Source organism: Schistocerca piceifrons, chromosome 3 (assembly GCF_021461385.2).
Source record: "Schistocerca piceifrons isolate TAMUIC-IGC-003096 chromosome 3, iqSchPice1.1, whole genome shotgun sequence".
Classification (NCBI taxonomy): Eukaryota; Metazoa; Arthropoda; class Insecta; order Orthoptera; family Acrididae; genus Schistocerca; species Schistocerca piceifrons.
This window is the reverse complement of record NC_060140.1, coordinates 758098312-758126196: the sequence shown is the minus strand read 5'-3', so window position 1 is coordinate 758126196 and position 27885 is coordinate 758098312. Positions and strand designations below refer to the sequence as shown.

At 42.7% G+C, this 27885-nt stretch overlaps 1 protein-coding gene across 1 annotated transcript in view; it reads right to left on the bottom strand.

Annotated features, from left to right (window-relative positions):
* The window catches only part of LOC124789763, a 239477-nt gene extending 211805 nt beyond the window's left edge, over positions 1-27672 (bottom strand). Inside the window, exon 1 of the mRNA XM_047257218.1 lies at positions 27552-27672. Coding sequence (XP_047113174.1) covers positions 27552-27662 — 111 coding nt within the window. The 5' untranslated portion in view covers positions 27663-27672. The remainder of the gene's footprint in view (positions 1-27551) is intronic.
* Positions 27673-27885: the final 213 nt, after the last annotated feature.

Here is a 27885-nt window from a genome sequence, read left to right as displayed (position 1 = left end):
ATGCCCGCGGTGTGCTACTAGACATTCGCGTGAACATTGCCCGTCACGCCAAGCTATTTGCTTTTTCTGCAATAAGAAAGGACATGTTCAAAGTGTTTGCCAGAAAAAGCTCAGATCAGACAATCACAATCATTCCAGGCCCTTTGCTTCGCGTCGGAATCGAACCAAGGACACTCAGGCTCGTGGACCTTCGCCTATGGACATTCATGTCGTTAATTCCGCTTCGTCCAGTGACACTTTCTCTAACAGTGACTGTGTTCGTCCCACAAAAACTGTGCGTCGACGTCGCCGGAAATCACGTCAATTAGCCAGTGATTCTGTACCAGTGTCTGTTCCAATTGCACAAAACAGTCGCTCTTGTCGTCAGCAGGACAATAAACTTTTTGTGGACTTAGACTTTGAAGGCCAAGTGATACCATTCCAGCTCGATACCGGAGCTGCAGTTTCATTGCTCAATCACGACACGTACAAACAACTGGGCGCACCTCCGTTGCGTGCCGCAAATGTTAAGCTAACTACATATTCCGGACAGAAAATTCCTGTGTTAGGACAGTGCAGCCTTCTTGCAACATACAAGGGACAAACACAACTTGTGTCATTTTACGTTCTTCGTTCTTCTTCTGCAGTGAACTTGTTTGGTCTAGATTTATTTAAGTTGTTTAACATGTCTATTGTAAATCAGGTCCTATCAGTGAATCAGACTGTGCCTACAGACAGTGTTTCTCGGCTGTGTGACGAATTTGCAGACATTTTTGCACCGGGCTTAGGTTGCGCTAAAAACTATGAAGCACATTTAGAACTGCAGGTAAACGCGCAACCGAAATTTTTCAGGGCGCGCAATGTTCCCCACGCATTGCGTGATGAGGTCGCAAGAACGTTACACGATCTCGAATCACAGGGTGTAATTGAACGTGTGCACGCTTCTCTCTGGGCCTCACCCTTAGTAATTTTGCCAAAACCTTCCGGAAAATTGAGACTTTGCGTGGACTTCAAGGCCACAGTGAATCCACAGCTAGTGACTGCTACTTTTCCTTTGCCCCGCCCGGAAGATCTTTTTGCTAAACTGTGCCCGGGAAAATATTTTTCAAAGTTGGACCTAGCCGATGCGTACTTGCAAATTCCGGTGGACGACGAATCCCAGCGCGTATTGGTGGTTAACACGCATCTTGGATTGTACCGCTTCAAAAGACTGCCATTCGGGTGTGCATCCGCCCCTGCCTTGTTTCAGCAATATTTACAAACTATTTGTGCGTCGGTCCCTACTGCAGCAAACTATCTGGACGATATAGTGATCTCCGGACAGACGGAAGAAGATCATCTTGCGAATTTACGAACATTATTTCAGGTCTTGCGGCAAAATGGTCTTCGCTTGAGGAAGGACAAATGTGTGTTTTTTGCTCGTGACTTACCATACCTGGGACATGTCATTAATGCCCAAGGCATACATCCGAGTCCAGAGCACCTCCGTGCCATACAAGACTTGCCGTCCCCTAAAAATCTGAAACACCTACAGAGTGTGTTGGGTAAAATTATTACCATAAATATGTGCGCAATGCCTCTTCCATTTCAGCTCCGCTTCATCGCTTACGCCGTAAAGGTGTTCCGTTCGTCTGGACGACGGAATGTGAACGCGCCTTTCGCCATTTGAAATCGGCGTTGCTTTCTAATACTTGCATTACGCCATTCGATCCCCAGGAACCCCTTTTGTTGATGGTAGATGCATCGGATTTCGGGATCGGTGCTGTGCTTGCGCACAAAGTTGGCTCACATGATCGCCCTATTGCCTTTGCGTCCAAATTGCTCTCGTCTGCGCAAAGAAATTATTCACAGATAGAGAAAGAAGCTTTGGCTCTCGTGTTTGGTGTTACTAAGTTCCATGATTTCTTGTATGGTCGTCACTTTACCATCATCACAGACCACAAACCTTTGACATCGCTTTTTCATCCGTCCAAGCCTGTACCTCCACGTACAGCGCAGAAATTCATTCGCTGGTCTATTTTCCTCTCGCAGTACCGCTACGATATCTTGTATCGGTCCACTGCTAAGCACGGAAACGCCGATGCGTTGTCCCGTTTGCCTGTTGCTGAGGATAAAGCATTCGATTCTTCCGAACTTGCTTGCATGTTCATTGATTCGGAAACCGATGAAGTGGTCGAATCGTTTCCGATTGATTTTCGTCGTGTCGCTACAGCCACAGCTGCTGACCCTGTCCTTGCTACTGTTTTACGTTTTGTTGCTACGCAATGGCCTTTGTCTAAGTCTCGGATTGAGGATCCGTTGGTTCGCCGATTTTTTGCTCACAAGGAGAGACTTTTTGTTCGACGTGGTGTTTTGTTGTTGCGTTCTGATAATGATCAGTCCAGAGTCGTGGTCCCACGTTCGATACAGTCCTCTGTTTTAAGGCTTCTTCATCAAGGACATTGGGGTATAGTGCGAACGAAACAACTTGCTCGTCAGCACTGTACTTGGTTCGGAATCGATGCTGCGATTACGAATATGTGTTCTTCGTGCCCGGCGTGTGCCGAACACCAATCCGCACCGCCGCGGAAAGTCTTTGCGTGGCCAAAAGCCACTTCCCCTTGGCAACGCTTGCACCTTGATTTTGCTGGTCCATTCTGGAATGCTCGATGGTTGGTTCTGGTCGACGCCTTCAGTAATTTTCCTTTTGTTGTCCGGATGTCTTCCACGACGTCCTCCGCCACCATCCAAGCGTTGTCTGCTATCTTTTGCATTGAAGGTCTTCCGCAGACTATTGTTTCCGACAATGGCCCACAATTCATGTCCGCAGAATTCCAGTCTTTCTGCCAGGCCAATGGTATTCAACATCTGACATCCGCGCCGTTTTCGCCTCAGTCCAACGGTGCCGCTGAACGATTGGTCCGGACTTTCAAGTCACAGATGTTGAAATTGAAAGAGTCGCATTCTCGGGAGGACGCATTGTTGCTCTTTTTGTCTTCGTATCGCTCTCAGCCCCGAGATGGTCGCTCGCCGGCTGAGTTGCTCCACGGTCGTCCTCATCGCACCTTGATGTCTTTGCTGCATCCGCCGCATCAGGTTCCTGTGCAGCGGCAGACTCCTGCTTTTGCTCCAGGCGACGTTGTATTTTATCGCAACTATCGAGGTTCACGGCGTTGGCTCGCAGGGCGCATTCTTCGCTGCCTCGGCCGCGCGATGTATTTGGTTTTGGGGGCCTCTGGTGAGGTGCGTCGGCATCTCAATCAGCTGCGCCTCTGTCGTCGCTCGGGTTCTGCCGCTCCCCGTCTGCTTTCAGCGACGGTGCCGTCCGGTCAGCGCCCTGGGGACCCATCTACTGGCTCGCCTCATCCCCAGGTGTTACCGACGATGCCTTCCATTTTGCCCCATGGCGACGCGCCGCCGCCGCCGCAGCTGCAGCAGCAGCAGCAGCCGCCGCCGCCGCCGACCGCATTCGACGCTTCGTTGCAGCCGCCAAGCGCCTCCCAGGGTCACGCGCCGCCGATCGCTTCCCGTGACCAGCTGTCCTCCGCCATGGAACGCCCGCCCGCTCCGGACCACATGACGTCATCGCGCGTCGGCTACCCCGACGCCATGGACATCGACCCTTCGGTCCCTCATGTCTTCTTACGGGCGCATACACCGCATGTTGACGTGCACCCTGGACTAGTTTTGCAGGCGTTTCCTAGCTCCCCTCGGACCGGATGGCCGGGTGCGGGTGGCACAGCCTCGCCTGTTGTTAGGCTCCCCACCTCATCGCATACGTCAACATGTGGTCCTCCCCACGGCGGGCGGAAGCCTTATTACACGACCGTTCGCCGATTTGCGGGGGAGGAATGTGGTGTCACCGCCAGACACCACACTTGCTAGGTGGTAGTTTAAATCGGCCGCGGTCCATGTAGTACATGTCGGACCCGCGTGTCGCCACTGTGATCGCAGACCTAGCGCCACCACCAAGGCAGGTCTCGTGATACGAGAGTGGACTCGCCCCCAGTTGTACGAGAACCAAGCTACCGCCCAGTTGTACGCGAACCTAGCTATCGCCCAGTTGTACGAAGCCTTTCTCTCTCATTAGCCGAGAGACAGAATAGCCATCAGAAGTTAATGGCTACGAACTAACAAGGAGCCATTTGTATCAGTGCCTATAGCTTCGAGTATTCAAGAGAGATGTATTCCAAGGAATCAATAAAAGTTAAGTAAAAAGCATCTACATACTTTTCTTCTTATTCATTCATAAGTTCTCATGTTCCAGACTTCACGCCCGTCTGCATTAGTCTAGCGTGCCTTCCTTTTGGCTACTACCGTGTGGCGTAACAGTCTTGTTACGTCACTACACATAACTTACCTGATTTATTGGCACTGTTTTACCCAAGTGAAAGTGTGAATGAATACACAATTGTATGAAAAATTATCATCAGAAAGTGCACCACCAACAGCATGTAACGTCTAGTAAGAAACAAAAGCAACATATTATGTAGTAACGAGAAAATTATATGTATCATATTGTGTTATTGTATAAAATTATGTATTTTTTTATTATTTATTTTTGAGAATATCTGCATCGGCGAGTAATGAAACCGCCACAGACGATAAATGTCGAACAAAGATTAAAATAAGTAACTAGTACATAATACGTGACTAACATCAATTTCTTTGTCTTCTTCATCTGGGAGTCGAGCGAGTAAGATATCCTGTGTCGTAGTAGCGAACGCTAGTGTAGCATTCTTTTGTCGAGACTAAGAGATGTACGCCATTACGTGTGAATTCATAAAGGTGTGTAACAATTGAAATATTTAAATGTTTTAATAGAGTTATGTAAATGAAAACTTGCATTATTAATTGTTAAAGCTTGCTTGCCTATTATCCCATCCTGTTGAGACATTTTTCAGTTATATAAATATTATCTGTGGTGCTGAGCTGCGTGGCGAACGAAAGAGCCGCTGCCGCGGCGTATTCAAACAACTTCCAATATAGTCTATCATACCGCAAGGAAGCGGTAAAGTAACAGTAAAATAATATTATTTCTTTTAGCTCCCAGACTTGCAGTGCAGATCAGCAGATTTTATGATGTGTTGCAGGTTGACGCGGGCTGCTGATAGTATATAACTCACAGTACAAATAAGTTAATGTACCGTCAAAATCTAATAGGAATCTTGCTGTGCTCCGTTCTGGTCTGGCAAACTTTATAGTGAAAACGTATTTTTTTAATAAGAGTCTCATGTTCTTGTGCTAGTCGTGGCATTGAATGGTGTTTTACCGAGAACCAAAATCCACTGCAAAATTTTGTTGTTGAACGATCATACGAACTGTAACATCAGTGTTCATAACCAAGTAATTTCAATTTTCAATAACTATAAAGTAGGGAAGATATGTTGATTTTTAGAATGAGTTACAGTCACGAAAAAACGTTCCTTTAATTGTAGGCCAGATACAGAACAATAAGATCTCAATATATATATTTTGCTTTGTTAATAGGTAATGATGAGAAAGAAATTCAAAGCACGGCATTACTAACAGATATTTCGCGGCTCTTTTCGTATATGCGTTATTAAAAAAAAACGCGAAAAGCAGCACTGGAAAAATTACAAGAAGCAGAAGCAGTAGTAGTAGCAGTAGCAGTAGTAGTAGTAGTAGAAGAAGAAGAAAACAACTACAATAATTACAGGGCAAAAATATGCACCAGAAAGACCTATAATGTAAACACTTGAATCACAATTTGCTGTAGTGAGGAACTCACTTCCAAACTACAAAAGGTGCAGAGACACCAGCATAGAGTAGGCCTACATCACCAGCAATAGGAAAGAAGGAGAGAAAATAAAAGACAGCCAAAGGACAAGAAATATCTCTACATCCTGGTACAAATACTGTATGTATGTCATGTTCTGTAGCTCTGTGTAGGAAAACATTCAGGCATGAAGAGCAAACCAAGGTCTGAATTAATGAAGTGTATCAGCTCTTGGAAAGTGTATTAATTATTTAACTACTGCCCAACTAGTCTAAACTATTTACATTTGTTCAAATTAAGTTTAACATAGCATAATTGTCAGGACAGCTACTATTTTGAACAAGTTACTACTTCCTTTTCATTTGTCAGAGTGACAGTAAACATAGCACACCTCAATAAAAAATAAATACAGTTGATTTAGACTTACACATATGGCAATATTTGTACAAGTCAAAGTTTTAAGAATGCATCCCCTGTGGTGATATAGATGACTGGTTATTGCAAGGTATTCTTTTGGTTCCCTTATGGAATAGAAAACTGAAGTTATAGGTTTGAGTAAGAATTTTATTGCAAAAACTGAGTGAGATACTGATCTGGAAATTAAAGTTCTAAGGAGTGATAATGGACTAGAGTTTATGAATATCGGCTTGGGTATATTTTTTTTTAGCAAAAATGGCATAACCCATCAAAGAAGCATTGTGTACACACCACATCAAAATGGAAGAGCTGAAAGGGATGTGTGCACCCTGGTTGAAGCTGCTCATTCAATAATTTCAGGAATGCCCCAATATTACTGGCTGAAGCAGTTAACATGGAAGTTTTGGTACTAAATCATACTGTTACAAGTCTTGTGGAAGGTAAAACTCCTTCTGAAGATTTTTATGCAGATAATTACCCACAGCAGATTTGAAAATATTTTGAACTCTTATGTCCATCCCTGTACCCAAAGAAAAAGAGAAACTAGACCCAAAAAGCAAGATAGGGGTGATGATGATGATGATGATGATGATGATGATGTAAAGAGGTACACAATATTTATACTGTTCACAAAGAACACTGAGGAACAGATTTTCTTGTCACTAGCAGTATCTGAAAGGGAGATGAAAACTGATGATCTTGTAGCATTTGTTGTGATAAAGAGAACACAGATAAAGCTTGAGATTCATAATAGAAAGAAGAAATGAGGACAGAGGTTGTGGAAGAAAATACTTTAGCCTAGAGAAGAACAAGAAATCAATGAAGACAGTGAAACCAGAGACATTTCTTTTGAGGATGCAGAGGAAGTTGTTTTTTTATGACAAAAAGACCTACAATATTATACCCAGGAGGGAAATTCAATACCCAAATTACTTTGAGGATTATAAGTTTGGCCTGTTGACAGCAGTGAACTGTGAAAATCCCAGCACTTACACTGAAGCAATCTCTTGTAGTGAAGCTAAAAATTGGAAAGATGCCATAGCAAGAGAACTACAAGCCCTGGAAGAAAACAACACATGGGATTATGTATGTAAGCCAAATGATTGATGTTATTGACACGAAGTGGGTTTTTAGGCAAAAAGAGATGAAAAAGTTAATGTTTTTTTTCATAAAGCTGATCTTGTAGCAAAAGATTTCCAAAAAAATCTTGTCGTATTCAGAGATATACAGTCCAGTAGTAGACCTAACTTCAGTGAGAATTTTTCTGGTTCTTTGTAATGAGAATAACTTTCCCATCTATCAACTGGATGTCTGTAGTGCATTTCTTTATGGAGAGATAGTTGGAGACTTTCATGTCAAATTAGCTACTGGATGTTGCAGTAAAATGAAGTGTAAGATATGCAAACTTAGAAAGGCTCTGTAAAGTTTAAAGGATTCGCCCAAAAATTGTAATGTTAAATTTCACACAGTAATAACTGGCTTAGGATTTGTAAAAAGTTATTTTGAGTATTGCTTGGATGTAAAAACAGAAAATAACCATAAAGCATACATATTTTTTTTACACTGATGATCTGCTGATAGCTTGAACTTCCCAGAATGAAATTGAAAATTTGTAGCTGTTACTGAGTGATAACTTTAAAATTAAAGATTTGGCTATGATTATGAACTATTTGGGAATGAACACTGTTCAAAATTTAAGGGAGGGTACTATTATTATTTGCCAAAGCACCTCTTTTAAAAAAGTGTTGAAAATTTTGTATATGTTTGAGTTAAATTCTGTTTCGACCCCCACAGAGGAAATTTTTGATCACAGTATGTTAAAAATAGAAAGACCTGAAAATGAAAACATCGTGAAAAGGTGCAGAAAATTAATAGGATCAATGATGTATGATAGTTTGCAGACCAGATATTTGCACAGCTGTAAGTATTCTAAGCAAGTACCAATCATGTGCATATCTGGATATATGGGATGCTTTAAAACATGTCTTGCATTACATTAGGTAAACCCTAAAACTGAGTGTTATATGCTAGGGATGAAAAGTGTACTGATCCTACAATTGGTTATGTGGACTCTGATTGGGCTGATTGTCTGATGGAGTACACTAAGTCCACAAGTGGTTATCTTTTCAAAATTTTGGGTTATAGTTTTTCATGGGCATCTAAGAAGCAGTCCGCTGTCAGTCTGTCATCAACAGAATCTGATTTGTAGCCTTAAGCATGGCAGATAGTGATGCCTATTAGCTCAGTAATTTACACCAAAGTCTTTCTGGCAGTCAAAAAGCTGTTGTACTTTATGAAGACAATATGTTGGTAATAAGCCTTTGCAAGAACCCACAGTCCCATCATAAACTAAAGCACATAGATGTGAAAATGTTTGTTTATAAGAGAGAAAGTTTTACTAAAAATGTTATGTTAAAGTAAATTAGCACAAACGACCAACAAGCTGATGTTCTAACAAAGCCACCAGGTAAAATAAAATTTGAAAAATTTAGAAGCATCTTAGGACTGACTTACAGATCATAATTTGTTTTTGTAACACTGGTAATTAACAGTGAGGGAGGGTGTTCATAATACAATGTAAATGTTATCTCAAAGAAGCAATACTATTTTTCTTTGATTTGTGAATCTTCCATTCTCTATAAGCTTTGGCTTTTGCTGTTCATTCTGTGTCTGCCATTAGTTGTAAGTTGTTGCACATTAAAATAAACTCTGCACAAACAGGCTTATTTTCATGCTTCATTGCTGCACCTGATAACATTACTGTTAGCTACACAAGGTTAAACAAGATTTTTAATGATAAAATCTTACTGTAATATTATTTGAAATGTTTATTTTGTAAATATTTCCATTATATCTCTTGATGTCACAAATATGTTGATGCCATTTACCTCTCTCACTTCTGTGACAACAAAAGGAAAAAATTAACTCTGGAGTTTGGATCTGACCATAGAGTGCAAAAATTCGAACCCGTGCTCTTAGCTATTATACTACCAACTTGCTTCATGTAACAACATGAGTGTTAACTAATGAGCAGCATCAAAACTGACTGTCACTTCCTAGGAAACTTGAAGCCCCAAGAACGAAGGGAAGGCAACGAACCCTAAAAGGAACAAAATAGGACAAGAAAACAACAGAGCACACTAGAAACAGAAGAGAGTGAAACAGGAAAACAGATTACAGTGGCTGGCCAACCACAAGAATAAATAGGGAAAGCCAGCCACTCTGCAACACATTAAAACCTCCACCCTAAAACCACTAGGGTGGAGGACACAGAGAGACAAAGGACACGCGCTAAAACCTACATAGAAGTAAAAAACACACTCTCATGGATAAAACATAAAACTAAAACTGCTGTGGAGGAATTGTTGCCCAACACCGAAGACAGAGTGCTGGGAAAGTTAAATGCCTGCCACAGAGTGGCTAAAAGTGGGCAGTCCAGCAGGAGGTGGACGACTGTCATTTGGGAGCCACAGCGACGCTGAGGTGAGTCCTCGCAACGGAGTAGGTACCGTATTTACTCGAATCTAAGCCGCACTTTTTTACCGGTTTTTGTAATCCAAAAAACCGCCTGCGGCTTAGAATCGAGTGCAAAGCAAGCGGGAGTTCTGAAAAATGTTGGTGGGTGCCGCCACAACTAACTTCTGCCGTCGAATATATGTAGCGCCACACAGGCATGCTTTGTAGGCACAAAGATAAATACTGGCACCAAAATCTCTGCGCCAGTAAATAAATTTAAAAAAGTGGAAGACGAGCCTTTTTCCTCCGCCCAGAGTTTCGACCACTGCGTTTTGGTACATTATCCAACGAAGTAAATACAAATTCTGTATTGTTGATCTTCGAATGTAGCAGCATTTCAATGTACTACGAAAATCCGACTGGCAAGACTGTTTGGGATGTTTTTCAATATGGCCAACTCTACGTTCTGAATTTTTTCCTACGTGTGAGAAGAGATGGTTGCTAATAGGAGCTTTTATGAATTGTGAATCACATGTAATATTCTCTTCGCCATAAGATTAATACGAAATAAAACATTTTGCCATGTATTGTTTCGTGTTTGCTACTATCTCATTTAAATCCTGTCCACCTAATAAACTACGAAACTAGAGTGAGACAACAGCAAACGCGGAAGAATATACATATCATGTCATGTTTATATTCGTATTATTCTTATGCCTGATAGTGATACAGTCAGAAATGAAGCACGGCAACTGACTAGATTTTTAAATCTAAGATGACTCTAATTTCTATGCAGAATGTAATGAGCTAAAGAGGCGCCTGCAAAGATTTTCAAATGGAGAAAAATTTTCGCTAAAATTTTCGTTCAGAACATCATCTATCATACGCAGTCTATTATTTGGTTCTTGTTGATCATTATCAAAGAAAGAAGTAGTGTAAGTAACAACAAATGTTTTGCTAATGAGACGACTCCTCTCTATTTTTTATTTGTAAGCGGCGGTAGCGCGCACAAAAGCAAGCCACGCCGCGAGCGGCGACAGGCAGTAAACACGCACTATCAGAATGCGACAAACAATGCATGACACAGTACAGTAATGCATTTTCAGATTAGAGTGACGTAAACACCTATAACAAAGGGAACGGCACTTATCGAAGAAAAATAAGCAATCAGTTCAAACCAGACGAAGCACGTGAAAAAGGAAGGATATCCGTATAAATACGGACGGAGAGCGTGACGCGTAGCAGTGGCTACCTGGTAAACCGTAACTGCTAAGCTTACGACTCGAACCAAACTACTGCAGCTGTATCGTCATTCATTCGACGTAAATTGTGTCTCGTATTACAATGGACCAACTTTGTTTCGATTTGGAGGTGCGACCTAAAACTTTTCTCTCCCCTTGAATTTCGAGTCTCAAATTTCAGGTGCGGCTTAGATTCGGGAAAAATTTTTTCCTTGATTTCGAGTCTCATTTTTCAGGTGCGGCTTAGATTCGAGTGCGGCTTAGATTCGAGTAAATACGGTAACCATGCATTAGCCACGTATGGCCAATGTGGAGGCGGCAGAGGACAACCGATTCCCTGCAAGAGGACTGCATGGAAGATTTCCACACATTCATAGTCTCCTTAATGACACACAGTTTGTTGTTCATACTGTTATGCCATTTCGTCTCTCAGAGCCGGAAAACCCTGTGGTGTAAGACAGAATGACGTTAGCTTTGGAGATGCCTATCTCCAGAAGCTGTCTCCACATCGCCTGTTTGGCCAGCCTGTCGGCAAGTTCATTCCCGGGGTTTCCGATACGTCCTGGGGTCCACACAAACACCATGGAACGGTGGGACTGTTCCAGGGCATAGATGGACTCCCGAATGGACACTACCAGAGGGTGGTGAGGTTAGCACTGGTCAATAGCTTGTAGGCTTCTCAGTGAGTCAGTACATAGGAGAAATGATTCGCCAAGGCATGAGTAGATGTACTCAAGAGCACGAGATATGACCGCCAGCTCTGCAGTGAAAACACTGCAGTCAACTGGCAAGGAGTGCTGCTCAATATGTCATTCATGAACATATGCGAAGCCTATGTGACCATCAGCCATTGAGCTGTGAATGGACCGCAAGTAGAGGTGGTGAAGGGAAGGACTCCAGTTCGGAGAGAAGGGACCGCACGCAAACCCCAATCGTTAGCCCTGATCTGGGCCGCCAATGTGGGAGATGGACTGCTGGGGGCAGGAAAAGGAGAGGGTAATTCAGATGCTCGGGGGAACTATGAATGTGTGCTACGTAAAATGGCGAGCAGAGGTGCCCGTCTGATCTGCAGTGGAGAGACACCAGTCTCCACCAGTATGCTGGTCACCGGACTCATCCTAAAAGCTCCTGTCGCTAATCGAACCCCACAGTGGTGCACAGGGTGGAGTAAATGCAATGCTGAAGGTGCTGTCGAACCATAAACCACACTCCCATAGTCCATTCAGGATTGGACAAGGGCTCTGTAGAGCTGCAGCAGCGTACAGCAATCTGCACCCCAATTGGTGTTGCTGAGGCAATGGAGGGCATTGACATGCTGCCAGCATTTCTGCTTAAGCTGACGAAGATGAGGGAGCCAAGTCAATTGAGCATCGAAAACCAGTCCTAGGAATTGATATGTCTCCATTACAGTGAGTGGATCATCATTAAGGTAAAGTACGGCTTCCGGATGAATGGTACAATGCCGACAGAAGTGCATGACACACAACTTTGTGGCTGAAAACTGGAAACCGAGGGCTAGAGCCCATGACTGCGCCTTGTGGATGGCTCCCTGGAGGCACCGCTCAGCAACAACAGTGCTGGAGCAGCGGTACGAAATGCAGAAGTCATCTCCATACAGAGAAGGTGAGACGCAATGCCCAACAGCTGCTGCTGGACAGTTAATAGCCACTAAAAATAGAGAGACACTCAAGTACAGAGCCCTGCAGGACTCAATTCTCCTGGATATGGATGGCACTATGGGAGTCACCAACTTGGACATAGAAAGTACAGAGTGACAGGAAGTCTTGGATAAAAATCTGAAGTGGTCCCCGGAGACCCCACTCATACTATGTGGCAAGGAAATGATTTTGCCAAGTCATTTCGTATGTTTTATGTAAGTAAAAAAAAAACAGCAATCAGATGTTGACGTCTGGAAAAGGCTGTTTGAATGGCAGACCAGATGGACACAAGATTATCAGTGGTAAAGCGACCCTGGCATAAGCCACCCTGATATGGAGCCAGCAAGCCACGTGACTCCAGGACCCAACCCAACCACTGACATACCATACGTTCCAGCAGCTTACAAAGAACACTGGTGAACAAAAGGCCGATAGCTATCCACATCAAGCGGGTTTTTACCGGGTTTGAGCATCATAATGATGGTGCTCTCCCACCATTGCGATGGAGAGACGCCATAGCATCAGATCCAGTTGAAGGTGACGGGAAGATATCGCTTGTGGTCAGATGAGAGATGTTTAATCATCTGGTTATGGATGCGATCAGGCCCAGGAGCTGTGTCAGGGCAATGTGCAAGGGCAATGGAGGAGCTCACACTCTGTAAAAGGGGCGTTATAGGATTCACTGCAGTGTATAGTGAATAAGAGGCTGTTCCCTTCCAGCTGCCGTTTGAGTGTGCGAAAGGCTGGGGGTAATTCTTTAAGGCAAAGCGCTCGGCAATGAGTTTGCGGCGGTGCATAAATCGCCATTTATTGTAATACTGGGGACAGCTGTCAGGGCCTGGTACCCGAAAAGACGTATCTCTCCCAACACTCCTCCTTCCATTGTTTGATAAGGTAGAAAACATGGGCATGGAGCCATTTAAAGGCTATGAGGTGCTCCAGGGAAGGGTGCCGCTTATGCCACTGAAGAACTCGCTGAAGCTCCTTAATTACTTCAGCGACTTCCAGCGACCACCAAGGGATTGCCTTACGCCTCGGGCACCCTAAAGAGCGAGGGATTATGTTTTCTGCTGCAGAAACAATTGTGTTAGTCACCTGCTCAACCATCACATCAATGTTACCATGTGGGGGAGATTCAGTGGTGACAGCAGAGGTTAAAGTTCCCCAATCCGCCTTGTTCAAAGCCCATCTGGGCAGGTGTCAATGTGCCTGACGCTGGGGCAGTGACAGGAAGATGGGGAAGTGGTCACTACCACACAAGTCGTCATGTGCTCTCCAGTGGATAGATACGAGAAGTCCTGGGCTGCAAAGTGATACATCAATGGCCGAGCAACTACCATGAGCCACACTCAAATGTGTGGTGACCCCAGTATTTAAGAGCCAGAGATCGAATTGCGACAGTAAAGTTTTGACATCTCTGCCTTGGCCGGTAAGCATTGTACCACCCCACAAGGGGTTATGGGCATTAAAATCTCCCTGAAGTAGGAAAGGTTTGGGGAGTTGATCAATCAGTGCAGCTAATACATTCAGGGGTACCGCACCATCTGGAGGAAGATATACATTGCAGACAGTTAATTTGTGCGTCTTCCTTATTCTGACAACCACAGCTTCAAGAGGTGTTTGTAAGGGCACATGTTCACGACAGACCAAGTTTAGGACATAAACGCGAACTACACCTGACACTCGATTATAGTCACTACAGTTCCTGTAATATCCCTTATAGCCGCGCAGGGCAGGCATCTGCATTGCTGTGACCAGGTTTCCTGGAGGGCAATGCAGATAGCAGGTGTAAAGCTTAACAGTTTGCGTAGTTCAGCCAGGCGGTGGAAAAAACCGCCGGAATTCCACTGGAGAATGTCATTGTGAGACTGGGAAGGCATGAAACATTCAATGAGGCAGTTTACGCCTCAGAGTCACCTGCTGCCACCGATTTATTGCCTGAGCAGTCTATATTCATTGTGTCTGAGGATCTGGCGAGATGTAGGTCCTCAGTAGACGCCAAGATCTCCACCACATCCTCAGCTGCAGAGCTTGTAGGTAGCGGTAGTGTGGGTGCCACTGCAATTTCCTTGGTCTTAGGGGTTTTCTTTTTGCATTTCTCTCGCTGCTCCTTGGGTTTCCCTGGCTGGGAGGACTTCACTGGCTCAGTCTCCAGGACTGAGGATGAGCGCGAAGCCCTATGACCAGCTGCTTTGGGCTCTTCAGCCACTGGTGGGTGTCACTTCTCTGGCTTAGAAATAGGGATGGACGTCCGCGATGGTTGGGGGGGGGGGGGGGTTGCTCCCAAAGTAGTTGGTGCAGGAACAAGAGGGAGGGAAATGCCCCCACCATCGAGGCTGCAGGTGCAGTCTTCTGGCTCTGAGAGGTGACCTGGGTTGGCGGAGCTGATGGTGCTAGAACTGTTGTAGGGGCAGTGTAAGACGATGTCATACATACAGGATGCAGTTGTCCAAATTTTCTCTTCACCTCTGAGTAGGTCAGTCTGTCCAAGGTCTTGTACTCCATGATTTTCCTTTCTTTCTGGAGAATCCTGCAGTCAGGCAAGCAAGGTGAATGGTGCTCTCCACAGTTGACACAGATGGGAGGCAGGGCACGTGGAGTATTGGGATGTGATGGGCATCCACAATCTCCACATGTGACACTGGAAGTACAGCAGGAAGACATAAGGCTGAACTTCCAGCACATAAAGCACTGCATCAGGGGAGGGATATAGGGCTTTACATCACACTGGTAGACTATCACCTTGACCTTCTCGGGCAAGGTATCACCCTCAAAGGCCAAGATGAAGGCACCAGTGGCAACCCGATTGTCCTTTGGACTCTGGTGGACACGCCAGACGGAATGTACACCTCAACGGTCTAAATTGGAGTGCAGCTCATCGTCAGACTGCAAAAGAAGGTCTCTGTGAAATATGATACCCGGGATCACATTTAAGCTCTTATGGGACATGATGGTAACAGAAACATCCCCCATCTTGTCACAAGTGAGTAACTCCCATGACTGGGCAGAGGATGCTGTTTTGATGAAGACTGACCCAGATCTCATTTTGGCCGAGCCCTCCACCTCCCCGAATTTGCCCTCTAAATGCTCAACAAAAAACTGAGGCTTCATCATCATGAAAGATTCCCCATCAGCTCTCAAACATACAAGGTACCAGGGCGAATAAGATCCGCTGCCATCCTTGTGTTTCACCACCAGCAAGAAATGATCGACTACGCTTTGTCAAGTGTCATCCACCCTGGTGCCACCCACTCCGACCAGGCACCCTCCCCACGGGTGCCACCCAGCTGCAGCAAAGGCCACCTGGCAGTATGGCCATTGCTGGGAATCCCGATGCCCCAGAGGGATGGGCATTTACCCCTTGGCATATGTGGGGAGTTAATGCCGCAGGCTACAGCAGAGTGATCCCTGTGTGGTCAGGGGGCTACAACCAACAGGGTACATGGCGGCACCACCACAACGGACTAGCTACCATGCTGGATATCAGGTGCAAACAAGTCCATGGTCATCGTCGATGCAGAAATCGACACTACATAGTGCATGGTGGAAAAAGCACCCAGGAAGGTGGGCTAAAGATCTCAATGCACGATGGACATGATGCACCTTGTAAGGTACCCTTCCGCAATTGGCTTGCTCTCCAGGAAAAGTCTGAAGAATGGAGGTCAAACCCTACAGGGGACCACCATATAAAGGTCAAAACATGTGAAACTCCTTTTAGTCACCTCGTATGACAGGCAGGAATACCTCTGGTCTATTCTAACCCCTGGACCCACAGAGCGTAATGGGCAAGGGGTCTTGCAAACTCTGTACATATCCTCAAGGGTATAATTTGAAGGTGGAGGCAAGCAAAAAGATCGGAAACAAATATACATAGTTCATTTTGTTATCCCATGTTTGTGTACCACATCAGTATGGTGTAATAAATGTAACCTTTTCCTACCAGCATAGTCACTAGGTAGGGTGTCCATTCGTCCCGTTTTTCCCCACTCAAATGTCCCGTTTTATTATGACTGCTTGGCTAGAGTATTTTACGCTACTCGTTGTTTGATTTGCTATTAACTGCGCAATTATTTACGCTAGGAAGTGTGTGATGACTTTCAGCATACCCCAAACTTGTACTGAACTTTCAAAAATCTCAAGTAATTTTAAACGCACTGTAGGTTACGAATAACAACGAAGATTATTCTCTTCTAAATCGATACACTGGATCTGTCCTTTTGGTCCAGAGATACTCTACACCACTGATACTTGCTCTCTGGCTTTCGTCACCACACTGTTAATGTTTCGCACTGTGCAATCCAAAGACCTTGTAAAAAATAACTAGACTCACTGATGGCCCTGCAGTCGCGGGATAATTTGAACCTTCGGCTGGACGCCATTATAGTGGTTGTAGTGTGATGTGTTGTGTAGTATTGTTGTTTATGAAGACCCTGATTCAACGTTGTATATTTGTTGGGGCATACATACAGTATTCGTTACTCGTACTTCTACTGTCTGTATGTTCTAATCAAAAGAAGTACAATGGTGAAGAGTTGTGCAGCGATTAATTGTACAAATAAATTCGAGAAAGGAACGAATATTACATTTCACAGGTATGTGAATATTTTAAGTTGTTTTGTATGTCAGTGCACTTGCTTAATAAATGTTTTTGTAACAAGGTATTAGCATAATGTCTGTGCATCTATTTGCAGGTTTCCTTTCTCAAAACCACAGCTGTTACAAAAATGGTTACACGCTGTCAGGAGGCAAGATTTCCGACCGACAGAATACCATTTTATATGTTCCGATCATTTTGAAGAAAGTTGGCTGATCGGCAGTGTTTTCATGGTCTAGGTTAGGTTGAAACTTGATAATTTGGTCCTGAGTTGCCAAAGCACTATGCCATATATAACGCACTTCTCGTCATAAAATCTAAAGCAAGGTAGAGTCAGAAAATATCTATTAATATAGTGGGTAAATCTTCGAGTATTTTGATGCATTTTGCATACATCTATCATAAATGAACTACGAAAAATGCTAGGGGTCCAGTACATAACTTTTAGCTACGGCAGATTCCATGTAGTACGTAAGATAAATTCATAAACAGTGACTAGTTGCTGTTTGTTCATAAATTAAAAAGTATATTGTAGTAACGTATTTAAATGAGGCATTATGTTTGCGACCTAACTCAATGGAAGGCATTTTATAACCAAAAGCGATGTAGGCTAACATTCGAACTCCGCGCGTCAGTTTACCACTCTAATGGCGGCCACCCAGCTATTCAATTTTTCCGCTCTTCACAGTCGACCACTGATGCGGTTGTGGGGGCCTGGTGCAATCACTGTTTCATTATGCCAAAACGAAAGTGTAATTTTAACAGTAATATGAAAAGGGAGTTTCCTTTTATCGTTGGTAGTGGAGAAACTGTAGAATGTACATTGTGCAGATAAAAATTTGCTATTGGTTATGGTGGAAGGTCTGACATTGTGAATCACATTAAGACGAAGAAACATCGCATGAGTGATCAAACGAAAAGAGCAAATAAATGGATGAGTGACTACTATGTAAACTTAAAATCAGTAGGCCTAACAGCAATGGATAGGCAGTTGGCAGCACAAGAAGCTACGTTTGCATACCACAGTGCAATGCATAACCATAGCTTTAAGTCAATGGCCTGTGCTACAGCAGTTGTTAAACTTTTCAATCCTAAATTCACATGTGGACACACAAAATGTAATGCAATCATTTCAAATTTTATTGCACCGTATGCAGCTCAGCAGGTTTTAAATGAACTTGAAAGTGCTCGATTCATTTCTGTAATGATTGATACATTGAATCATCTGGATCTGAAGTTGGTTCCTCTCCTTATCAGATATTTTCACCCTGAAAATGGCATCATGGTGAAAGTGCTCGAATTGGTTAATTTAGCTGGAGAAACTTCAGATTTACTTCAGAATTATGTGCTGGACGTTTTACAGAAATATGAACTTGAGGGAAAGGTGATGGCAGTTTCTGCAGACAACACTAACACCAACTTTGGTGGTAAGCAGAGGAAAGGAAAAAACAATTTGTTCTATAAACTGCAACAGAACACATTGAATAATATAGTAGGTGTTGACTGTCCAGAACATGTGGTGCACAATTCCTTACAAACTGGCTCAGATTGCCTACCCATCGACTGCCAATTAGTTGTAAACAAAATCTACCAGCATTTCCACATATATACAGTAAGGATTGAATCTCTGAAGTCATTCTGTAAGTTTACGGAAACTGAATACAGAACTGTACTTGGGCACCACAAGACAAGGTGGCTATTCTGCTACCAGCATTGGAGAGAATTGTAGAGATATTTCCTGCTTTGAAATCATATTTCATTTCCCTTGATAAGTGTCCTGTTATCCTTAAAACAATTCTTTGATAACCCTGTGTCTACATCTTCCATGACTCTTGCACTGAGTATATTAAAGAATGGTGTTTACCATTTCTCAGACCTTTTAAAGCATTTGACTGGGTTAATGTTGAAAAGGAGCAGCTACAGTGGAAGGATATTCAGGACTGTTGTGTTTTTGTTAAAAGTATTGTACCAAATTTTCCTGTTGATGAAGACTAACTGTTTGATGAATTTTGATGTGCACAGAACTCAATAAAAAGTGAAGGAGGAGACAAAGAAAGTGTTAGAGCAACGTGGTGTAAATAATAATAATAATAATAATAATAATAATAATAATAATAATAATAATAATAACTGTCGTGTGAAGAGGGCCTCCCGTCGGGTTTTCTCTAATTTATTTTAAATGTCCACTTTTTCAACGAAAATGAAATGGACGCCCTAGTTAAGTTCTACCTAGTCTCTTAATGTACTCTAAAATTCATATGATAAACAGTCCTTAATACTAAAACAACTTAGTCTTAGCCTTGAGCTACACTACAGATTAGTTTGTCAGCACTGCCATTTTAAAAATGGCTTCCTGCTACGACACATTTGTTGGCTTCGTTCACTTACAATAAGTCACCTTCTAACATAACCGCCCTTAAAACAATGTGCAAAACAGAACAATATCGTAAATATATTCGCCATTTCCACTAGACCTACATTGGTAATGTACATCACGATCTCAGCAACTGTCCACAATAACTGAACGATATATTGTTACTGGTAAGGTACCTTCACACTGAAAACCCACTCCAACAAACTCTTGACAATTTTTTTCAATTCGAAGTTTGACTTAAGTTTTCAACCGTTGTTTGAAGTATTGAGTCTGAACAACTAGTTGAGAGAAGTTTTGTCTCGAGTTTGTAGTTTTTCGTCAGGAATTGGAGACCTTGCCACCTCTTGGAAACGCTCTTTCCGGAAGGGGATTTCAGCTGTGGCGTGCAGATCATCAGTGGGGAATCCCAAATCATTCTCTCATATTGCTAGTTAAAATTAGCAATATAAGAGAGGATTATTAAGTTCCAATCCCAGTGTAAGCTACTTTATTGAACACACATCAAGTAGATATATAAAGAAGCTGTTTTGTATTACTTTGCACTACGTTTTCTGGAGGCAAGCGACTTCGATGGTGTGGTGTAACGTAATGCCTCCGAATTTTCTGTTTTGATCTCAGTATCGGTTGAGGTATAAGATGTGCATATTACCCAGTCGAGTTTCCCCACTTCGCTGACGCAAGTTACAAACCACCAGCGCTAGAGGGCTCCAGAGTGTAGCGGATGATATGGTGGTACGTAACGCAACCATATCGGTGACTTAAGAAAACAAAGCACGACTTAGAAGAATTCGTCCACAAAGGGAGGACCCTCTCCCCCCAGCATGGCAATGCCAAACCACACACGAGCGCTGCGACATTTGCAAAAATCCTGGATTCACCGTCACTGATCATCCTCCACACAGTCCCCGACTTGGCCCATCCGATTTTACCTGTTTCCAAAACTTAATGAACATCTTCGAGAACTTAATTACGATCGTAATGAGGCGGTGCAAGCAGAGGTGAAGTAGTGACTCCGTCAACAAAGTTCAATGTTTTGTAGTGTCAGTATCAACAAACTAGTCTCTCTTAAGGTGAAATGTATTAGTCGCCCTTGACGACGATGTTGCAAACTAAATATGTCGACATGAAGAAAAATGTCGAATTAAGAGTGTTGGTTTTATTTCGAAAGCGTTAAGAGTTTTCATATAAATCCGGAGGTATTACTTTTCAGTATGCTCTCGTACATCTTCTACAAATCGACAAGCAATTCGAAATAGTTTTGAATGAGTTCTCCGAATATTATTTTGAACACTTAGTTTAGAAGCCCACTCTAAGTGCAAATGGTTGCGAGAACATACTTGACCTCTTAGCAACAAATAATCCTGAGCAAACACGGAGCATCATGACGGATACAGGGATTAGTGACCATAAGGTTGTGGTAGCGAGACACCGTAACATCCCAACCCACAACAATAAACCCAAAATTCATCTATTTGAAAAAGCAGATAAACATTCGCTTGAGGTCTTCCTAAATGACAGTCTTCATTTGTTCCAATCTGAAGATTTAAGCATAGAACAGATGTGCTTCAAGTTCAAAGAAATAGTATCGACGGCTATTGAGAGACATACCAAATAAATAAGAGCTGAACTGATCCCCCATGGTACACTAAAAAGATCAGAAGTGTCGGAGAAGCAACTTACCAAATTTAAAAGAAAGAAAAACACCCAAGATTGTCGAAGTTTTGCAGAAGCTCGAAATGTAGTGCGAACTTCAATGCGACGTGCTTTTACTACATCTCTGCAATCCACCGTGAGGTGCATTGCAGAGGGTGTGTCCCATTGTAAAAGTTATTAGGGTTTCTTCCTGTTCCGTTCACATATGGAGCACGGGAAGAATGATTGATGTCTCTGTGCGTGCAGTAATTATTCTAATCTTCACGATACCTTTGTGGGCAATTCAGGGGGGATCGTAGTATATTCCTAGAGGAATCATTTGAAGGTGAGTCTTGAAACTTTGTTAATAGACTTTCTCGGTATAGTTTACGCCTATCTTCAAAGGTCTTCCAGTACAATTTCTTTAGTATCTCCATGCCGCTCTCCAACGGATTAAACAAACCATTAGTGCTTCCCTTCACTGTATACGTTCTATGTCCTCTATTAGTCCTACTTGGTGCGGATCCCACACACTTTAGCAATATTCTAGGAACGGTCACACGAGCGATTTGTAATAAATCTCCTTTGTATTGTACTTAACCAGTATTCTAACAATAAACTGAAGACTACTACCTGCTTTACCCACAACTGAACCTAAGCGATCATTCGATTTCATATCCCTACAAAGTGTTACACCCAGGTATTTGTACGAGATGGACGATTCCAACAGTGACACATTGACGTTATGGTCATAGGATACTTTTTTTCGTTTTGTGAAGTGTACAATTCTATGTTTCTGAACATTTAGAGTAAATTGCCAATCTCTGTACCACGTTAAAATCTTATCAAGCTCTGACAATATTTATGTAGCTTTTTTCATATAGTACTTCATTATAAATAACTGCATTATCTGCAAAAATCCCGATTTTATTATTTATATTGTCTGGAAGGTCATTAATACACAACATGAACAGCAAGAGTCCCTTCACACTTCTTTGGGAGCACACCCGAAGTTAATTCTACATCTGACGATAACACAGTAGCCTGTCAAAGATAACATGCTGTGTCCTCCCTGAAAAAAGTCCTCAATCCAGTCACAAATTTCAGTTGATACTCCATACGATCGTACTTTTGACAATAACTGTAGCTGCGATACTGAGTCAAATGCTTTTCAGAAATCAAGACATACGACATCTAGCTGGTTGCTTTCAGTATGTCATGTGAGAAAAAGTACGAGCTGGGTTTCAGATGATAGATGTTTTTGAAATCCATGCTCGTTGGCATTCAGGAGGTCATATTCTATTCAGGATACCTCATTATGTTTTGAGCTCAGAATATGTACTAAGAATCTACGACGAATCGATGTCAAAGGTATTGGACGGTAATTTTGCGGATCACTCTACTACCCTTCTTGTAGACGAGTGTGACATGGTTCCTTTTTCCAAGGATTAGGCACGGTTTTTTGTTCGAGGGATCTACGATAGATCATAGTTAGAAAAGGGGACTAACTCAGCCGCAAATTCAGTATAGATTCTGACAGGGATTCCATCGGGGCCTGGAGTTGTGTTCAATTTTAACGATTTGAGCTGTTCCTCAACACCGCTGACACTAATACTAACTTCATTCATCTTTCCAATGGTACGAGGATTAAACTGGGGCAGTTCTCCTGTGTTTTCCTTTATAAAGGAACATTTGAAAACAGAGTTAAGCATTTCAGCTTTTACTTTGCTACCCTCAATTTCAGTTTCTCTCACATTTGTTAGGGACTGGACACTAACATTGGTGCCATTAACACGTTTTACGTACTATCTGAATTTCTTTGGGTTCTGTGAAAGATCACTTGACAATGTTCTGCTTTGTTTTACACCTATTGTGGCGTAATCTCTGGTTCTTTAGGAGGTTTTTTTACAGTGACTGTATACCTTACAGGTTCCTTCCCATAATGAACTGTTCTACATGATACATATCCATCCAGTGCATACTCAACTACTCTTTTAAATTTTAGGCCGAATTGTTCTACATGCTCCTGCCTTATGATGAAATTTTCAAGTTCCTCGCTGAGATATGAGACTACTGATTTTTTTTATCTAGCTAACAGAACATATTTATCTTTCTGCTTGTTTTAGCTGTCCTTTGTACTTTGGTAATTATTGTTGCCGCAACTGCGAAATGTTCACTGATACCAGTTTCGATGTGGACATCCTCAAAATGATCAGATCTATTTGTTGCCATTAGATCCAATATATTTCCGTCAGTGGACTTTTCACAACGAAACTGTCTCGAAATCTGGCAGAAAATCCAAAGAGATTCTGGTGATGACACAATCGATACATTCACTGTGCGATAACAAGGGTAGTTTTACTGACGATAGTGCCGCTAAAGCAGAGTAACTAAAGCAGTTTTCCGAAATTCCCTCAGAAATAAATAATCCAGAATTCGAACCAAGAACAACTGCCAAGATGAAGAACTTAGAAGTAGACGTCCTCGGTGTAGCAAAGCAGCTTAAATCAATAAAGCCAAGGCCTCCAGTCCGGGTTGTATACCAGTCAGGTTCCTTTCAGAGTATGCTGATACTATAGCCCCACATTTAGCAATCATGAACCGAGCGCTCGTCGAAAGATTCGTACTTACAGACAAATCACACCGACACGCAAGAAAGAAAATAGGAGTAATCTGCTAAATTACAGACCCATATTGCTAAAATGGATTTGCATTAGATTTTGGAGCATATACCATGCTCCAATATTATGAATTATCTCGGAGAAAACGATTTGTTGACAGACAGTCAACACGGATTCATAAAATACCGTTCTTGTGAAACAACTAGCTATTTATCCTCTCAGTTCTGCGACGGAATTCGTGATTTCCTCTCAAAAAGTCCACAGTTCGTAATAATTGGCGGAAAGCCATCAAGTAAAGCAGAAGTACCATCTGGCGTTCCCCAAGGAAGTGTTACAGGCCCTCTGCTCTTCCTGATCTGCATATAGGATTTAGGAGACAATCTGAGTGGCACTCTGATTGTCTGCAGAAGATGCTGCCATTTACCGACTTATAAAGACATCACATGATTATCAAAACACATTGCAAAATGATTTGGACAAGATATCTGTATGGTGCGAAAAGTAGCAAATGGCTCCAAACAATGAAAAGTAGCAAATGGCTCCAAACAATGAAAAGTAGCAAATGGCTCCAAACAATGAAAAGTATGAAATCACTCACGTGAGTACCAAACGGAATCCGCAACATTTTGGTTACACGATAAGTCACGCAAATCCAAACGCTCTAAATTCAGCTAAATGCTTAGGGATTACAGTAACAATTAAGTTGGAACGATCGCATAGATAACGTTATGGATAAAGCAAACCAAAGACTCCGATTTATTGGCAGAACAGTGATAAAATGCAACAGGTCTACTAAAGAGACTGCCTACACTACGCTTGTACTTCCTGTTCTGGAGGATTGCTGTGCTGTGTGCAATCCTCATTAGATAGGATCGACGGAGGACATCGAAAAAGTTGAAAGAAGGGCAGCTCGTTTTGTACTATCGTGAAACAGAATAGAGCGCTTCACAGATATGACACCCGAATTTCAAAATGGTTCAAATGGCTCTGAGCACTATGCGACTTAACTTCTGCGGTCATCAGTCGCCTAGAACTTAGAACTAATTAAACCTAACTAACCTAAGGACATCACACACATCCATGCCCGAGGCAGGATTCGAACCTGCGACCGTAGCGGTCGCTCGGCTCCAGACTGTAGCGCCTAGAACCGCTCGGCCACTCTTGCCGGCCCCGAATTGCAGTGGTAATCATTAAAACAACGGCTTTTTCGCCACGGCAGGATCTTCTCATTAAATTTCAACCACCTACTTTCTCCTCAGTGTGTGAAAATATTTTGTTGATCATAATAGAAATCAGAGCGCCACAGAATGATTTAAGTGTTCCTTTCTCCCGCCCGCTGTTGGAGAGTGGAACGGTTGAGTAAAAGCTTAAAAGTGGTTCTGTGAATCCTCTGTCAGGCACATAACTGAACTGCAAAGTAATCATATAGATGTAGACGGCGTTGCCTTATATACTACTAGCGCACTCGGCGATGCTTCGCAATTCCAGCAGATTAAACCATTCATTTTAAGCGACTTCAATTCCCAATCAAGGTTTCGTCGGCAACAGTAATAAACAAGGCTCAAGATCTCTCTCTCTCTCTCTCTCTCTCTCTCTCTCTCTCTCTCTGTGTGTGTGTGACACAGCCTTGTTTATTACTGTTGCCGACGAAACCTTGATTGGGCATTGAAGTCGCTTAAAATGAATGGTTTAGTCTGCTGGAATAACTGGTATGTTGGGCATGACAGACCTCTTCTGTTGCTGGTTCTATGAATATAGTAGCTTCAATATTATTTTGCACAGTTTTAATCATATCTGCAAATGTGCAGAATCATATTTGCACGACTGATTCCGCAGCAATATTATAATCTTAAGTCAAACACAGCTTAGCCTTTTTCTGTCAAAACCGACTGAGAGGAAGAAAACAAAACGGCACACAGTTGGTCATGCAGCTTTTATTTGATGTTATACATAAAGAGGAAGAATATGTATGAGAGAAACAATTTGTCTACTGGTTTAAATGCTTGGCTATCGCCGTTAAAATTGTCTGAGAAAAAACGAAATCTCATTTTTCACAGCACACCATTTTCTCGCTGTCTGGTTTAGCATAAAATCTCTACATTGTTGCTTACCTATGTCCATCCCAACATTTCTTACACTGCTGTATAAAAATTTCATGTTTCCCCTCTGACCGCTCATTAGAGTAATGTGTTACAATTTGCAGAAAATCGGTCAAGAACTTTAAGATTTTCGGTAACAACTCTAAATTACGACTTGTCTTTAAAATTAGAGGGAGAGGAGTGGAGACTTGTTTAATAGTGAGGAGTCCGCCTCCCAATAGCTGAATGGTCAGCGTGACAGATTGTCAACCCTCTGGGCCCGGGTTTGATTCCTGGCTGAATCGGAGAATTTTCTCCGCCCAGGGACTGGGTGTTGTGCTGTCATCATCATCATCTCATCATACCATCTCATCATACCATCTCATCATACCATCTCATCATACCATATCATCATACCATATCATCATACCATATCATCATACCATATCATCATACCATATCATCATACCATATCATCATACCATATCATCATACCATATCATCATACCATATCATCATACCATATCATCATACCATCATCGACTGCAGGTCGCCGAAGTGGCGTCAAATTGAAAGACCGGCACCCGGCGAACGGTCTGCCCAAAGGGAGGCCCTAGCCATACGATTAAATAAATAAATCGTGAGGACCGGGTGGATGAACTGTCTTCATCTGTTAGCAGTAAGTTACTCGACAGAATACTCTGATCTGCTATACAAAATATCTAGTAGCTCTAAAGCCTCATGACAATGACGTTACCAGCAGTTCTCAATATTGTGTATAGGAGCTGTAGTCACCAAATACTTTTAATCAACACTAACAAATTTGCTGCCAGAAAATTTATTGCATCAGACTGTATTTTCGGATACAGTACTTTGGGTTTTATTTTTAAGCATGAAAAACAATATTCTACATTTGTGATTTTGAGCACCGTAACACTGTGCAGCTGATTTCTGACGTCCTCAAACTGACTATTTGCTCAGAGAAATTGCGACATTATAACAGTGTCCACATTGTTCTGATGGGTCGTAAGGTTCTAGTGGTTGCACTTGACATTGTCTTGCTTCCATGTATGAATCTTACAGGATTCACGCCTAAAAGTGATGCTTATGATGTATATTTAATTACATCCAAGTTTCGAAATCAAAAGAGTAGGACGAAAGTCAGTCCATACGCCCGTAAGAGTGGGACCTAGCTTTACGTTCCTACCTATTAGTCTCTTCATCAACATTCCAGTCATTACGTAAGGGTGTATAACAATCTAAAATATTGGTACACTGTTTGAGACCTGCATCAACATCTTTCTGGCAAGTACTGGACATTTGTTTGACATATCACCATTATAAGCTGGGGGCAGCGACTAGCTACACGTATGCTATAGAAAGTTTATGTACCTTTAACTGCCGGTTTTGGAATTTGAAATGACCATCCTCATATGGCTCTTAGCATCGTCTTGCAACATGAAAGCTTGCAGCAATCATCCGTCTATGGAAATGTAAAACTGAAGGGAACAAACTTTTTATACTGTACTTACCACTAGTTATAAGAATTATAATGCTACCACAACTACGTTTCTCATAATGTACTCTATTTTGGATAAGGCAGCGGTCTGTCGCCAGTTACTTCTTTCTGACGTATCATTTCGTCCACTAATTTACATTTCTCTCTGTTACAAGCTAGTTGCTAGGTTTTTTCCTCCATTTTAGAAACCTCACACAAGAAAGTGACTGTTGCATCACCGAGTACAGTACGATACAATTTCAGCACTACGATAGTGAGCCTACCTTCTGCATGCGCAGCCGCATGGGAGGTGGCTCGACCTGGCCTGCTGCAGCCACCTGCTCCTCGTATTCGGCGGACGGCACCGTCACCAGGAACAACACGCCGTTCGACATGGCTCTTGCCTTGCACTATCTATGCGTGTTGCACAGCACAGCGCACCGCACATCCGGCACTGCCCCACCGCCGTCAAAGCTCGCCAGAGAATTTGTACTTCCGCGTAAAGAGACGCAGCACGTGTCTCTTGTTTACCTTGCGCTAGTGCAAGTAAACAATGTAGGTAGTCACTAACTAATCCTCTGATTACCTTACCCTTCTGGATATCTCATCGCAGACATC